A 16,718-nucleotide genomic window follows, 5' to 3' on the forward strand; every position below is an offset into this window, starting at 1 on the left:
ATCTGCAATGGAAACTGTTTTATCAAAGGATTTTAAAATAAAGCTTCAAATTTTCTTTTATAAATTTTGTACCCAAATCCAATGTCATGTTTCGAATTTCTGTCCTAGTTTAGCCTCGGTTCCTCCTTTGGAGGCTACTTAGGGATGTGATCTCTGCCCTTGAATCTCCTTCCTTTGTAGTTTTTTTGGCCTGCGCGTTTACGTTTCCCAGGCGGAGGAGCGCGTGCCGCGGCTGCGCCCATTAGCGCGCCGCACGGGTTTGTAGCTGTCAGGCGGCCGGGGCTGCCTAGGACCCAGGAGGAGTCGGTCCTCTCCCGCCGCAGAGCCTCCGCGCTGACCCGTGCGGCCCCCTCTCCTCGCGCACCCACTCCCTCCCCGGCTTTGGCAGCCCTTGGGGGGCAGGAACCAACCCCCCCACCTCCAGCCCCGCCAGCGAGCCGGGCCAGCCGCGGAGTCCGGCCGGCCGCGGATGCTCGCGGGTGGGCTGGGCCGGCCGGCAGCCAGGGAGGCGGGCTGCATTATTTCCCGCAAGGGCCGGGCTCTGTGGGAGGAAGGGGCCACCGCACGGCCCTCTCAGCCGGAGTCCGCGCGCGCCGCCACTAGGGCAGGGCCTGCGGGCGAGCCAGGTGGAGGCGCCGCATCCCGGGCCTCCCGCAGGGCTCGTGGGCGGGCCGGGGCCGGGCGCGACGCCCCTGCGGGCCCGCGGCGCCTCTCCCACGCTCCCAGCTCCTCCCACTCCTCTTCCTTCCTTCCCCTCAGCCTCCCGGGAGCCGCCGGCGGACGCGAGCCGCGGCGAGCGCCCGAGCTTTGTGTGCGCCCGCCGGCCCGGGGCGAACCTCGGGCGGCCCAACTTTGCGTCTCCTGGCCGGCTCCCAGGCGGGAGTTGTGAGGCGTGGCTGGGTGGAGAAGGCGCTCGGGGGGCGGGGGACTCCCTGCGGGCGGGACAGAGCGAGCCGCGCTGGACAATGAGCTGAGCAGCTCAACGCTGCGGCCACTTTTAGGGGGGCGCGGGCCATCCGGCTCCTCGGCGGCTCAGCGGCCCCACCTGTGAGGAGAGGGCAGGATGCCAGAGCCAGGTGTCCCGGCACTCTGAGCCTTCCCCTCCCCCCCGCCACCCGCGCTCATACGTCCCTGAACTGATTCTCGCATTGACACTAGGCTACCCGGAGGATTTGGCTGGGACGTTTTTTGTGGGGGAGCCTTCGGAGCAGCCGTGATGGCCAGCACCAGGAGTATTGAGCTGGAGCACTTTGAGGAACGGGACAAAAGGCCGCGACCGGGGTCGCGGAGAGGGGCGCCCAGCTCCTCGGGAGGCAGCAGCAGCTCGGGCCCCAAGGGGAACGGGCTCATCCCCAGCCCGGCGCACAGTGCCCACTGCAGCTTCTACCGCACGCGGACCCTGCAGGCTCTGAGCTCAGAGAAGAAGGCCAAGAAGGCGCGCTTCTACCGGAATGGGGACCGCTACTTCAAGGGCCTGGTGTTTGCCATCTCTAGCGACCGCTTCCGGTCCTTCGATGCGCTGCTCATGGAGCTCACCCGCTCCTTGTCGGACAACGTGAACCTGCCCCAGGGTGTCCGCACCATCTACACCATCGACGGCAGTCGGAAGGTCACCAGCCTGGACGAGCTGCTGGAAGGTAGGAGGAGAGGGCCCGGCGCGGCAGGTGCGGCCCAGCGCGACAGCAGGTGCAGTGGCCACAGGCTGGCGCGCGCCCGCTTGCGCTGAGCTGAGGGGAGTTTACGGGGTGTTTTCTAGGCGGCCATGGGAATCGTATGGTTCTGTCTATAGGCTGTGTCTGTGGGGGGGTGCGCTCCCCCATATACTTTCTTTCCCAAGAGATTTTACTTAAAAAAAAAAAAATCCTAGCGGGCTTTGGTGACATCTCTTAAGATTGGTTACTTGGGGGTTTTGTTTGTTTTTAGTGCAAACTATTGGAAAAGGTGGCTCTCAGGTGAGGATCTGGGTAACTCTCCTGCTAATAAGCTTTCGATTCAGCCCTCTGTGTGGACCTCGGTGCAGGCATCAGTGATGTTCCAGCATTCAGGACCCTGTTGTACCTGTTCTACTCAGAAGTTGGGGTTGTGAAATGCTCTAAGTTGGCTTTCAGCAGAATTTAGATGAGGTCAGGAGGCGTGATCTCGGTGAGATCAGTGGTTCTCAACCTTGGCTGCACCTTGGATCACTGGGAACTTTAAAAAATTACCAGTGCCTGCACCCTACCCCCAGATATTCAGATGTTTGGGGTATGATCTGGGCAGTTGGAGCTTTAAAAGCTCCCCAGGTGATTTGATGTGGAGCCAAGTGCAGCCAAGATTGAGAATCACTGTGCTAAAGGGTTTTCCACATTTGGCTGGTAATGAGGTGAATCAAGGTCAGTCTCTCCTGCCTCCTCCCCTACTGAAAGTAGCTAGTTAGGATGATAGAGGCTGTTGGAATGAGTAGTTGGGGTCTATTATAAATTAGTAATCCTGGTGTGTCAACCATGCTTCACTCAAAGGGAGTGCTTGACTGTGTGTTGTGTCATCCTTGAATTCCTGCCATACTGTATTTTTTCTTCTTTCCTTTCAGGGTGAAAAGACATTACTGGTAGTTAAGAACTCATTTCCAGATATAAACAGCACCTATAAAGATGAGACAAAACCCAAGTATATGCTGACTGCATGTTTAAAGACAGCTTGCTCTCATGCATCTTTATTAATGCAAATGGCTCATTCCATGTAGTCATAGCAATATTGGTGTGGCAAGGAAAGGAAACAACTTTGAGCCAACTATTTTTTTTTTTTTTAAGATTTGTTTTTTTGAGAGAGGGAGGTGGAGAGAGAGAGCAAGAGTTGGGGAGAGGCAGAGGGAGAGAAATTCTCAAGCAGACTCCTCGCCAAGGCAGGAGCCCAGCACAGGGCTTGATCTCACAATCCTGAGACCATGACTCAAGCCGAAACCAAGAGTTGGATGCTCAACCAATTGAGCCACCCAGGTGCCCCATCAACTATTTTTCTTATATTATCTTTTTTTTTAAGATTTTATTTATTTGAGAGAGAGAATGAGAGAGAAAGCACATGAGATGGGGGGAGGGTCAGAGGGAGAAGCAGACTCCCTGCTGAGCAGGGAGCGGGATGCGGGACTCGATCCGGGGACTTCAGGATCATGACCTGAGCCAAAGGCAGTCGCTTAACCAACTGAGCCACCCAGGCACCCAGTGTTATGGTTTGAAGGCTTTATACCCATTTTACACATGAGGAAATGAGCAACGTGCCTTGTTACACAGTATCTGCAGTATATGCCCTTTCATCTCCAATTCACCTCTAATAGATCTTATAGCCATACTGAGGAGTCCTGAAAGTGGTTGAGTTTCTCTACTTAGTTAACTGTTACCAGAGGTTTTCCCTGTCTTGGCTAGATGATGACCCAGCCAAAATTAAGTTGTCTCTTCAGTCTGTTTTTGTGTGTTCTCGACTTATACATTCTCTTGGTCACTTGTGTGTTTTGGTTTTTAAAGGCTTCCTGAGAAGGTGATAACAGCCAGAGTAGTATAAATAAAATGATACATTGTTAAAAGGGCTCTATTGCCTTCTCTATCGTATTAAATACTTAAAAGCAACATTTGCCTAGATATTTCAAAAATGGAATAACATTTTCGGACTGACCCAAGCTAAATTAGCAGTGCTATGGAAAAATCAAGGCAATGCCTATTGCTTAAGTACTCATTACTCACATTCCCTTGGGATACTGTGCGTAGGGTGGTCTGAAGAGGGACAAAAATTTTAATATCCTCTCAAGTAATTTTAACAGTGTATTTGCTACATGAAATTAAAGTACTCCAAAGATAAATATCATTATGAGGGGTGGTCAAGATGACCATTATGCATATTAATGAGAGCACATATTGTACATTGAGTTTGACATTGCCCAGGTGTTGCATGTTCACTGAGTCTGGTTCTCAAACCTGTATAAGTTTCAACTGTAAATTGAAAGTTGACAAATTTCCTTGCAGTTATTTATTCACTGATTTTTGGAGGATGGGGAACCGTATGTGTAGAGTCCAAATTATACTACCATCTGATAAATAATGGCATAACACGAATATTTGCACAACAGAAATGTTTCCCTAGTCTAGCCAATTGCCTGCTTGTTTCAAGCAGTATTTAATAAAATTACTGCAAAAGGAGAAAATTTGTGCCCTTCTTTTGTCATAGTGACATTCTCTCTGACAATGGATCTTTGTCTAGGTCTTGGAAGTTCCAACAAAATGAGTGGAATACCCTGTTGCAAGGCAGTTTTCAAGAAAAGAAAGAGCCATCAATGCTTAATATCCATCATTTGAGAATTTAAATAGTTTCAACTTTGTTAAAATTGTGTGCTGAAATGTTCTGATTTATCAGAAGAACTAATCAGGTACCTGCAAAGTTATTATTTGCATCAGTAAAAATGGGTACACACCATATGGGTATTGCCCATATGGTCAAAATTGACTAATTCATCTTAGTTAATTTTAAAAACTATTTTATTTTTTTATTTTATAATTATTATTTTAGTAATCTCTACACCCAAGGTGGGGCTCAAACTCATGACCCCGAGATCAAGAGTCACATGGTCTTCCAACTAAGCCAGCCAGGTGCCCCTGGCCATTTTAGTTCATTTTTTTTTTTGGTTCATTTTTAATAAAGATTCTCTGATAGTACTTTTTTCAACATTATGTTCTGTTCTCTTCCTCTTCCATCTCATGACATTTGTAGTTTAGGAGATACTGTTTTCCTAAAATGTTTTTCTGAAATACTTTTAGTGAAGAATAGAAAGTGATGACTCAAGACAGCTGGGCATGAACACTCATTCAGAGCCCCAGTCCCATTGAACTCAGAAGACAAAAGAAATTCACATGGCCCAGATTTTTTCTTCTGCCTTTGACCTTGAAAGTCTCTGGAGACTAAAAACAGTATGCAGGTGTTGGCTGACACTCCTCCTGTACTCTGCTAAATCAGCAGGTATCTTCAGCCTTTTGGTTTACCGCCCCTTGCTGGATTAATTTCACTGAGTTGGTGCTGTGCATCCTTGTAATACTGTTTATTCTTTTTAAAACTGGATGGGGACCTTCTCTCAGAGGACTGTGAGTCAGAACTGGGAAAATCCGTTTCAGCTGCCTGAAACCATGAGCCAGTCAAACTTAGAGCATCTCTGATTAGACAACTGAGGATATTCAGAAGATTTGTTCTTAAGTTCTCATGTCTGGGGCCAAGAGTCAGAATTCCTTAAGTGTCTGTTTGTTTAAGTTTATTTAAGTAATCTCTGCACCCAACATGGGGCTGGAACTCACACCCTGAGGATCAAGAATCACGTGCTTGAGGCACCTGGGTGGCTCAGCTGGTTAAGCGACTGCCTTTGGCTCAGGTCATGATCCTGGAGTGCTGGGATCCATCCCCACATTGGGCTCCCTGCTCAGCAGGGAATCTACTTCTCCCTCTGACCCTCCCCCTTCTCATGTGTGCGCGCATGCGCGCTCTCTCTGTCTCTCTCTCTCTCTCTCTCTCTCTCTCTCTCATTCTCTCTCAAATAAAGCAATAAAATCTTTAAAAAAAAAAAAAATCACATGCTCCTCAGACTGAGCCAGCCCGGTGCCCCTCTAGTCTCAGTTTTTGTTTCATGAGTGTTCTCCACTTCTGAACATTTTGGCTATATTTGTAAAATTTTATTTTTTTAATTTAAATTTTTTTAAGATTTTATTTACTTGACAGAGAGAGAGAGGGGAACACAAGCAGGGGGAGTGGGAGAGGGAGAAGCAGGCTTCCCGCTGAGCAGGGAGCCCAATGTGGGGCTCGATCCCAGGACCCTGGGATCATGACCTGAGCCGAAGGCAGACGCCCAATGACTGAGTCACCCAGGCGCCCCTATATTTATAAAATTTTAATGTCCTGAAGAGTCATGCCTATGGATAGTAGAAACAATGACTGATCAAGTCATTGTTATATAGAATATAACCTGGGTTCTACTGACCGGATTTGAGAAGAAATTACCTCTGTTCTCTGGGGTTTAGGGGCTTTTCCTGTTAAATGAAAGGTTGGCAGATTACCTAAGATCCTTTGTAGAATGAAAGTATATACCTTTCCCCTAAGTGGTTAGTTACTGAGTGTATGATGGCTTAGGCTGCCTTTCCCTACCCAGATCCTGTCTTCCAGAAAATTGATGAGGCTGTAAATGTCCTACCACCAAGCAGGGAATGGGTGTAAGTCTCTGAGGAAGTATTTGCCAGGAGTCAAAAATATTAATAGCCACCTGCCTCTGCCTCTCTTATTCTAAAATAAAATTTGTTTTATGTTATTTTGATCTTTTACTCCCCAATCAACAACAAACATTGAATTTTTTGACACGTGAGAGAATTTTGCTTATTTTGATAAGTGATATTCCATTATTCCATTAAATTAACTTTAAAATTGGCTTAATTTGAATTTAAGAAAAATAAGGTTCTAAAATGATCAAGCACTTGAAGTTTCTGAAGTTCTTCTAGTAAGCCTAGTTTATTGAATCTGGTTAGGTAAGCTTCTTTGTTTTTGTTTTGTTTTTTTTTAAAGATTTTATTTATTGATTTGAGAGAGAGAGAATGAGAGATAGAGAGCACGAGAGGGAAGAGGGTCAGAGGGAGAAGCAGACTCCCCGCCGAGCAGGGAGCCCGATGTGGGACTCGATCCCGGGACTCCAGGATCATGACCTGAGCCGAAGGCAGTCGCTTAACCAACTGAGCCACCCAGGCGCCCTGTTTTTTGTTTTTAAAGATTTTATTTATTTGAGAGAGAGAGAGCACGCATGGGCGCGCAGAGTGCGCAGCAGACTCCCTGCTGAGCAGAGAGCCCGACGTAGAGCTCGATCCCAGGACCCTGAGACCTGACCTGAGCCAAAGGCCGATGCTTCACCAACTGAGCCACCCAGGCACCCCTAGGTCAGCTTCTTTGAAGGTGTTAAACCAAAATATAGTCACTGAGAGTGTTTTAAGTAAAAATGAGTCTCAGTAAGAACCCAATTTATAGGGTAGAGTTCCCCCCCCCCGAAAGATAGATTTTTATGGTAATAATAGAAACTGAGTTCTTCAAAACGTGTTATGGTGAGGAAGGAAACATAAACCCCATGGATGAAAAGATATTTGCACAAAGAAGTCAAAAGCAGTACACATTAAAGGCATTTGTGATGATAGGATGTGGTAGTTTAACATTGAATCTTAGGTGTGCAAGCCTTCTCTGGCAGACTCCTAGGTTCTTCAAGACCCACTTCCAATACTGCATCTGTGAAGTCTCTTCCCAGACCTTGGGGATACTGGTCTCTGATAGTTGTTGATCAAGAGTCTCTCTGTTGTTCCAGGGGCTGTTCCAGGGTACAGTTTCTTTCCTAAAGATGCTCACATTCTAGAGGGAGAGAGATCGTGAACATGAACACACACAAACATACGCAATTGGTTCTAGCTCAGGTGCTTGTGAATGAAGTGGTAATGAGGTGGGGGCAGGATGATGAACAAGACTTTCCAGAGGAACCGATGTTGGAGCCAAGGCCTGAGATCAAGATAACTCTTCCCTTTGCTTACTCAGAGCATTTGTCCTTACCTTTGTAATTAGTGGTACATCAGGTCTGACTGGGGAGTATGGTGAGGTCAGAGATCTTGGACACACAATAAATTCATCGAATAAGTAGCCCAGAAAGTAATGTTACCTCTAAGTCCCTTGGTTGTCAAGGGAAGTTTTATATGAATTAAGTTTGAATAGGGTTGTTCCTATATATTTGTGAAGAAAATGCATATTTTGAAAAATTGGATTATATTTAGATACATCAAAAATACTGTGCTAACTCATCATTGTGGAGAAAAATGACTGTTCTATTATATCTGCTCCTATAAATCTGGTTGTTTTCTTCATCTCATTTCCTAAAACAGGGAAATTCAGATGTGCTGTAATATAGCTACATAATAAGCTCTTTCTAGAGGTAATGGGAAGAGGAGTTTTCAAATGAAGAATAAAAAATTATTAAGGGCTTGGGGAAGAAATGGAATATTTGGGGGAGCATTTATGAATTAGAGTATGACGAATGATATTCTGGTAGGTAAAAGAAAAAAAATCAGTATTTCATAAGGTTTTAGGCTATGGAAATAGATAATTTATGGTCCTGTGATGTAAAATAAAGAAAACTTGGGCAGTGGTTGTCAAACTGCTTTCTTCATTGCTGGGAAGGCCAGGGGAATTGCTTTAGGCTGTACTGCCTGGCTAGGTCTCCTTTGCCTCATTCCTACCTGCCTGTGCTCCCACCACTTCTGTTTTTATCCCTTATATCAGTAAACCACTACTCTAAGGATTTGGGATTCTTAGCACAGTTTTGAGATGTTTTATTTTTTATTTTTTTCCTCTTTTCAAGTTTTTATTTAAATTCCAGTTAACATACAGTGTAATACCACTTCCATATAACACTGGGTCATCACAACGAATGCCTTTCTTAATACCCATCATCCATTTAACCCATTCCACCACCCACTTCCCCTCCAGCAGCCCTCAGTTTGTTCTCTGTAGTTAGTCCATTTTCTGGTTTCTTGCTCTTTTTTTGTCCTCCCATGTTCATCTGTTTTGTTTAAATTCCATATTTGAGTGAAATTATATGGTATTTGTCTTTCTCTGACTTATTTCACTCAGCATAATAGTCTCTAGCTCCATCTATGTCATTGCAAATGGCAAATTTTGTTCTTTTTGATGACTGAGTAATATTCCATCTTCTTTCTCCATTCGTCAGTTGATGGACATGTGAGATGTTTTATGTGCGCTCACTGTGTGAAGCCCTTCACATGTTTTGTCTCATTTAGCCTTTGCAATACCTTGTGAAATATGGCTGCATTGTCTTTCCATTTTACAGATGGTGAAGCTAAGGCTCAGAGAGGATAAAGAAATTGCCCCCTTGCACCAATAGTAAGAGGTGGGCCTGGAACTTGAGGCCTTTCTCCTTGGCTTTTGAACTTACATATTCTGAACTGCTCTTTTCTACCTGCTGTGAGGGAGTGGGGTCTATTCCAGCCACCAAGATTTACATAGGTCACAATAGATCACTCTAGAGCTCCATCACTGCTAAAGCCAAACCTATTAATCACTTATATTTGGAAAATGAAGATTACAGTAGCTCATCAGTCACTGTAGGTGTAACAACAATTTAGGATATTTCATGTATGGGTCCTGAAATAAAATGCATTATCCTGACACCTGCAAAGTAAGGTCTGTGCATAGTTCTGCGTAGTTGCCTTGCTTGACCTCAGTTTCCTCATTTGTAAAATGAGAGGTAATTGCTAAGACCCTTCCCCCTTTCAAGTTCGGTAATCTTGGGAAATGTTTCTGGGAGTGGGAAAGAGAAATGATCTTGGCTCTGTCTGGTTCTATGTCCCTTTTTAAGAGTCACCCAGGTTTAGGGGTGCTTCGCTGGCTCAGCTGGTAGAGCATGTGACTCTTGGTCTCAAGGTTGTGAGTTTGAGCCCCATGTTGGGTGTAGAGATTACTTAAAAATAAAATCTGGAAAAAAACCAGGTTTAGATGGAGTTCTTAGGATCCTCAATAACCTGTTGGAGGTTCTTCATAAAACATTCTCAGGAAGGTGAAAATTATAAACCTATTGAGGGCTGGGGCCACAGTTGTTTTATTCATTTCTTTGTCCCATGCAACAGATACCGCTGGCACAATGATGATTTATTTTACTTTTGTGCCATTTTTAGATTTTTTAATATGTGGGAATAGGTGGATATAGGTGTTTTAAAAAAACTTTCTTAGTTAAAACTGGACAGTTGTCTAGATTTGCAGAGGAAGAATAAGGCAGCAGACTAAGCATACTGTAATTTGTTAGAAGCTGCTACTTTGTAGACTGAAGGAGTAGGAAAAAATTGGCTGTGAGATCAACTTAAGTAATTTTGATTACACTATAACCTTTGCTAATATCTCAAAGTGACTAAAATAATCTACAATTATGACCTGCTATGTTATCTCTTGGTTATATGTTGATTAAATTATAATCATTTGCAACCAAAATGTATCACAATGAAAGTTTTAAAGATTTATTTATTTATTTTGGAGGGGGAGAGAGAGAGAGAGAGAGATTGAGCACGCGCACATGTGCAAGCAAGCAGGGCAAAGGGCAGAGGAAGAGAGAGAGGGAGAGAAGCAGACTCCCAGCTGAGTGCAGAGCCCCACATGGGGCTAGATCCCATGACTGGAAGATCAGGACCTGAGCTGAAATCAAGAGTTGGATGCTTAACCGATTGAGCCATCCAGGTGCCCTTCACAATAAAAGTTTTAAAGTATCTTCACTGATTTATCTCTTCCTTCACTCCATATATTTTACAATCTTAAGATTACTTTAAGTTTTAAATACCAACAGTATAATTATTTCTTACAGGCAATGATGATGCTCTCTTCCCCAATACACTTGTCCATCATCTTGGTCTTTTTACTTAACAGTATTTTGCCTCATTGGCAGAGAATCAAGAAAAGAGAAAAGGAATTTTACTACAGTTTATACTCATGTTCATCAAGCCTATTAGAGAAAAAGAACTTGAGAAATAGCCTGGTGTGAACCCATCTCTTAGTAGTTTAGTGATCAAGGCCAATAAATGGAAGGCTTTACATGAACCCTATAATGTGTATAAAACACTTAGCAGAGTCCTGGCATGCAGTGGCTCTTTGATAAATGGTGGTGGTTCTCAGCATCTTAACCCAGAATTTATGTCCTTACAACTTGCCTGCTATATTCTAGAGCCAGCATTTGGAGCTACATAAGGCTTATCTTACTTTTACCCAGCAGCTCTTCAGACATCTGGGGACAGTGGTCACACTTTGCTATTTCCCCCTTCTTTCCCATCCTGTAAACACCACCTCTTTTTTGTGCAAACATCTGGCTTCTGAATCTTTCTTCAGTTGCATTGATTCTTTTTTTTGGTTTGGTTTTGAAGATTTATTTATTTGAGAGAGAGAACATGTCAGGGTGGGGGGTGGGGTGGTGAGGAGAGGGAGAGAGAGAGAGAGAATCTCTCTGCTGAGAGTGGAGTCTGTCACGGGGCTCCATCTCATGACCCTGAGATCATGACTTGAGCCAAAATCAAGAGTCAGATGCTTAACCGACTGAGCCACACAGGTGCCCCCTTGCATTGAATCTTTTGGGTCATCCTCATTATCAATCACTTGCTTAAAACTGGGGCCAAGTCTTCCTCTAAGACTCACAGTGAGATTTAAAGGATGGAGGAGGAAGGTATTAAGCAAAGGTCTCCAGAAGTTGGGGTAACTCTGTCAAGGAAAGTTTTACCTCTGCTCTAATGATGAGCCAGTTGAAGGACTGGCCCTTGATCCATTATGCCCCAGTTGCTTTAGAAATATTAGATGGGGGGGTGTCTGGGTGGCTCAGTCGGTTGAGGGTCCGACTCTTGATTTCAGCTCAGTCATGATCTCATGGTCATGAGACTGAGTCCTGTGTTGGGCTCTGTGCTGGACATGGAGCCTGCTTAAAATTCTCTCTCTTCCTCTCCCTCTGCCCTTCCCCCCTCTGAAAAAAAAGAGAAATATTAGATGGGCACATTTTGTTTGAAGTTTTCTCTCTTCTTCAACATCGTTAAAATTGCAGTGTTTCTAAAACTTTTGCAATATTTGGGCCACTTAAACATGAAAAACAATGTAAAAATCTAATAGCTAACTTGGTAGAAGTTCAGTATTGCCTTAATTAATTACATTGTCACTTAAATATGTAGAAAGGGAGGTATTCTTACATACTATAGGTCTTACACACCAATACAACCTAAATAAATTGATCATGTAAATACAAACAAAACTGCATAATCAATAAAAATGTAAAAAATAGCAGTGTAAAGCTACAGCTACTATTTGCTCAAACTAAATTGTTCCCAAATGTGACCATGGTACTGAATGCTGAGTTCAGTGTGCTATATTTCAGAATCCCATGTAAGGAGTCAGTTTTGCACTGTTAATAAAGCTCCTCTCCTACAGGGTAAAATTATGTCCTATGGCCTTAACTTGCTGTGAACATATCTTTTACATAGATTAAGTCCACTTCTCTTTTGCCTCATTAACTTCCAACAAAGTTACACCCTTTGGGACCAAAGGAGTTGAAACTGTACACCGACTGCCTGACTGAATTTGATTTAGAAGCAGTTGTTCACATATTCCAGAATAGGATGATATACACATTTTAAGTTCTTTCAAAATAAGCACAGAATTAAAATTGTCACAGGGAACTCTTGTAAATTGTGGAATATGTTTGGTCCAGGTGTGAGGAGCAAAAAGACAGATAATGGATATGATTTGTAGGTTCCATCCTATCAGGAGATTAGATGTAATTTCTTTTTCAGCTGGTAAGCTTTATAAAGCTTTTTGGTTAGTAGGATTTTTGTTTCTACTTTTACCTAATTTTTTTGGTCTTTGGTTAAACTTCTCTGAAATTTCAATGCTGAAACGTGGATTTCTGGGCATACCTCTTCATAGATGTTCAGATGTTCAAAGTAGTTTTTTTACCCCTTTCTCAATGGAATGTATCACAGATTGTACTGCTGGGTGTGACTTTAGGACATGGCTTGGTTCAGCCAGTTGCCTTCAGAGGTGTTGAAAGAGCATTGGTTTTAGCGATGAAAGGTCTCATTTTTGTGTCCTTAGCCTTGCCCTGCAGCGAAGGCCGTTATATTCATTTGTGAATGCAGCAGCAATGGTCCAGTGACACAGCAAAGGAGTGCAGAGTGGGATAGGCTTCCAGGCCAGAGCAGTGCACTTTGTGTAACTCTGCTGATCCCCATAAGTTTTAAATTCTGTATTCTGTACAGTTTGGGTAAAAAAAAAAAACAAAACAAACCCAACTAAGTTGTTTGCCACAAGAGAATAATAAATCAGTCTTTCTTTTCCTCCCCTGTATTTTTCTTAACCAGATGGGCATGGGAACTCGTCTCTGATGTGCTCTAGATGGAGATAAGCACATTTTAATCCACCCAGTAGGATTGCCTCACAAATGCTGTGCTTGATGAAGGACACCAAATGATTTTGTAGATGCAAGATACCTGGATTTATTTTCCCTGGTTATATGTCTTGGGAAGCAGTTTTCTTTCTCTGTTTTAGATGTTAGGAAAGAATTAAGATTCCTAAGATTATTGCTGATATTAGATCTATAGTGTCAGGCAAGCTTTCTTTTCTCTTTGTCTTTACATTTTTATGTTACCATATTTAAATCTGCATGTGTGTTGGGGGCGGGGGGGATCTTTTCTCTAAGCCTGAAGAGCGTTTGCACTTTAGACTTAAAAAGTTCAGTGCTTGCTTCCACTCCAAGTTATGTAATACTCAATGTCCAAATTTTGTGTAATTGATTCTTTGCCATGAATGTCAAAGAAGTTTGTAATTACAAACTAATTAGTGGGGTGAGGCAGTTAATGTAAATATTTTAACAGAAATGGATGAGATACTTTAGAGGAACTGATATAAAAGTAGGCTAGCCAATGGGGCGCCTGGGTGGCTCAGTCGTTAAGCGTCTGCCTTTGGCTCAGGTCATGATCCCAGGGTCCTGGGATCAAGCTCCGCATCGGGCTCCCTGCTCCACAGGAAGCTGGCTTCTCCCACTCCCACTGCTTGTGTTCCCTCTCTCGCTGTGTCTCTCTCTGTCAAATAAATAAAATCTTAAAAAAAAAAAAAGTAGGCTAGCCAAACATACTGTTACTGAATTTCCAACTGCATAAGGTTGCATGTAACTATTTGTAATTTCTAACAATAAATTGACATTTAAGTGTTGACAAAGTACTCTGATTTAGCTTTAAAAACATTCATGTATGTACTTAAACATATATATGTGTATATATATGTATACACATGCGTATTCCATTGATTGAAAGACACATTATATTTATTGGACTAAAAAGTACCCTGTAGAATGAAGGGGGGAAAATCGGAGGGGGAGACAAACCGTGGGAGACTATGGACTCTGAGAAACAAACTGAGGGTTCTAGAGGGGAGGGGGTGGGGGGATGGGTTAGCCTGGTGATGGATATTAAAGAGGGCACATTCTGCATGGAGCACTGGGTGTTATATGCAAACAATGAATCATGGAAGACTACATCAAAAACTAATGTATGGTGATTAACATAACATAATAATAAAAAAATTAAAAAAAAATACCCTGTAGGGGCGCCTGGGTGGCTCAGTCATGAAGTGTCTGCCTTCGGCTCAGGTCATGATCCCAGAGTCCCGGGATCGAGCCCCGCATCGGGCTCCCTGCTCCGTGGGGAGCCTGCTTCTGCCTCTCACACTCTTCCTTGCTTGTATTTCCTCTTTTGCTGTCTCTCTCTCTCTGACAATTAAATAAATAAATAAAATCTTAAAAAAGAAGTACCCTGTAAAAAAAAATAAATGAAAAGTACCCTGTACACTCGAAACTAATACGACACTATATGTTAATTGTACTTCAATTTTTAAAAAATAAGTGTGTGCCCTGGACTCTCAATGCTTTGATGGTCTGAAATGAATTAAAAACATTGATAGATACTAGGCAGCCTTCATATCCTGCTTGTTTCCATATATGCCTTAGGCTGCCTTTTGGTCAGCTGGCATGACCTAAGAATGTCTCCAATCATGCATGACATCTTTTCAGGAGCCTGACCCTGAGCCTCCCAGCGTCATTTTGTGTAAATACCTACACTGTGCAAATGTTTTACCTAGAAGTAATGCAAATCCAAACCATGAGATTTGCAAGTTTGCATTTTTATCATGACATTGACAAATATATTTTGAGTACCTGTTATATACCAGGTATTGTGCTAGATGTGGGTAGTATGAAAAAGATAGGTTTTTTTTTTTTTTTTTTTCAAAGAGCTTCCAGTCTAGGCAGTAGTTTGTAATGAGAGGTTGTTTTCAGAGTCACCTGTGAAATTAAAAACCCTTACCTACATATTCTGGTCCCACCATCCAGTGATTCTAGTAATTCAGTTGAACTGTGGTGAGGTCTGAGCATCTGTACTAATACAGCAAAATCAGCTGATTAAAAAAATTCTCCACTAAGAACTACTGGAAGAGAGAAAGAAAGAATAAATGATTATGAGAAATTGATACTTTGTAAGCTCAGGGTATAAGAAGAATGTAATTTTTAAAATTTTATTTTAAAATTATGAAGATTCATATACATGTACAGCCCAGTGAGTTGTTACAAAGTGAACACCTTTGTGACTACCAGCTGTGTCAAGAAAGAGTATTGCCAGACTGAGAAGTTCTCCCTGTGTCCTTTCCTAGTTACAGTTCTTCCGAAGATAACAGAGGCCTGACTCTTGCTTTGACCTATATTTTACCACCAATGAAGGCATCCCTAATTGATAGTTTAATTATTTGTTTTGAACTCTAGAGAAATTGAATCTGACTACATGTATTCTTTTGTCATCTTTTCCCACTATTGTCTGTAAAATTCACCCAGGTTGTTGCTAATGGCTCGTTTGTTCATTTTCATATACAGAAACTGTATAGTTGTACATATGACCATGCCACAATCTCTGTATCTGTTATTGGGACATGTGGATTGATTTTTCATCTTTGGCTGTTGAACAGTGCTTCCACATATACACACTAGTGCCCATGTGCATGAGTTTTTCCAGGATATTTTGCTGGGGTGGATTGCTGGGTCATATGATGTATATGTTGTAAACTTAGTACTAGAGAATGTTTTTCTAGGTGACTGAACCTGTTTTTCCTAGGCGATTGAACCAATTTAAAATCCTTCCGGTGATGTTTGAAAGTTCCTATTGCCTTACCTCCTTGCCAAGAGTGATTGATCTTGACTGGTCAGTTAAAAAGAGGCAAGATGCAAAGAGGAGGAGGATTATTTCAGACATATAAGAAGTAATGAAAATAAGAGGGTATGATGAGTTTGGAAGGAAATTGCAAATATACTGGTATGACTAACTTAGGAACCTGTGGGAAAGTGGTGGGAGATGAGAGTGGAAGTGTGTGATGTGCTGAGGAGTTTGGTCTTTATTCTAAAGGCAGGGAAGCAGGCAAAAGACATCAGCTCTACATTTCTAAAAATTTGCTCTAACAGCTATGTGGAGGATGAGGGGGTTAGGCCCCACAGGGAGCTTAACTACTCTAATCCAAGGTGAAATGAAAAAAGGCAGAGTCAAAGAGGAGAGATTCCAGAGATGCTTAGACCAAGGTCAACAGTTTTGCCAATTCTGTTGAATGTGGGAAAGGGAGAAGAGAGGCAGGAGTCTTGATTTTTGCTTGGGTGACTATATAGGTGGTGATTTCATTCTGTAAGTTGGGGAATTCAGGAAGAGGAGAGTTTGAGGTCAAGGTGGCAGTAATGGGGAGTGAAGTTAGTTTTAGACAGTAGCATGTGAGATATCCATAGGTAATCTAGTAGAGATGCTCAGTAAGTGGCTTGAACTCAAGAGAAAGGAGTAGGCTGGAAATGTCCTCAGGATATAGGTGGTGTTTGAAGCCATGGGGGTGAATGCAACTGCCCACAGAGAGTCTAAGGAGGATGAAGTAGATGAATGGGAGACGAGGACCCTGAAAAGCAGATCAAGAAGGAACAATCAAAGAAGTAAGAGGTATAAACCAAAAGAAATCAGACTGTGGAAGCTAAGGAAAAAAGGATTTGCAAGAGAGAATCATGACTAGTGTCCAGTGCCCTCAGAAGACACCCAGTGAATTTGGAAGATGTGCTTTGCATTTGGCAGTTAGGAAAGATATGC

At 43.0% G+C, this 16,718-nt stretch overlaps 1 protein-coding gene across 10 annotated transcripts in view; it reads left to right on the top strand.

The window, feature by feature from the left end:
* The first annotated feature begins 288 nt into the window (after positions 1–288).
* The window catches only part of DCLK2 (doublecortin like kinase 2), a 149,325-nt gene continuing 132,895 nt past the window's right edge, over positions 289–16,718 (top strand). For 2 of the 10 annotated variants that reach the window (XM_073892343.1, XM_073892344.1), the window contains exon 1: positions 291–1,637. In XM_073892343.1, coding sequence (XP_073748444.1) covers positions 1,217–1,637 — 421 coding nt within the window. In that variant the 5' untranslated portion in view covers positions 291–1,216. Of the gene's footprint in view, positions 1,638–16,718 lie in introns of all 10 variants that reach the window. The other 8 variants (XM_073892345.1, XM_073892346.1, XR_012378048.1 and 5 more) reach the window with 5 other exon arrangements.

The sequence above is a fragment of the Callorhinus ursinus genome, unplaced genomic scaffold (genome assembly GCF_003265705.2).
Source record: "Callorhinus ursinus isolate GAN/ISIS: 27379988/994484 unplaced genomic scaffold, GSC_fseal_2.0 scaffold4, whole genome shotgun sequence".
NCBI lineage: Eukaryota > Metazoa > Chordata > Mammalia > Carnivora > Otariidae > Callorhinus > Callorhinus ursinus.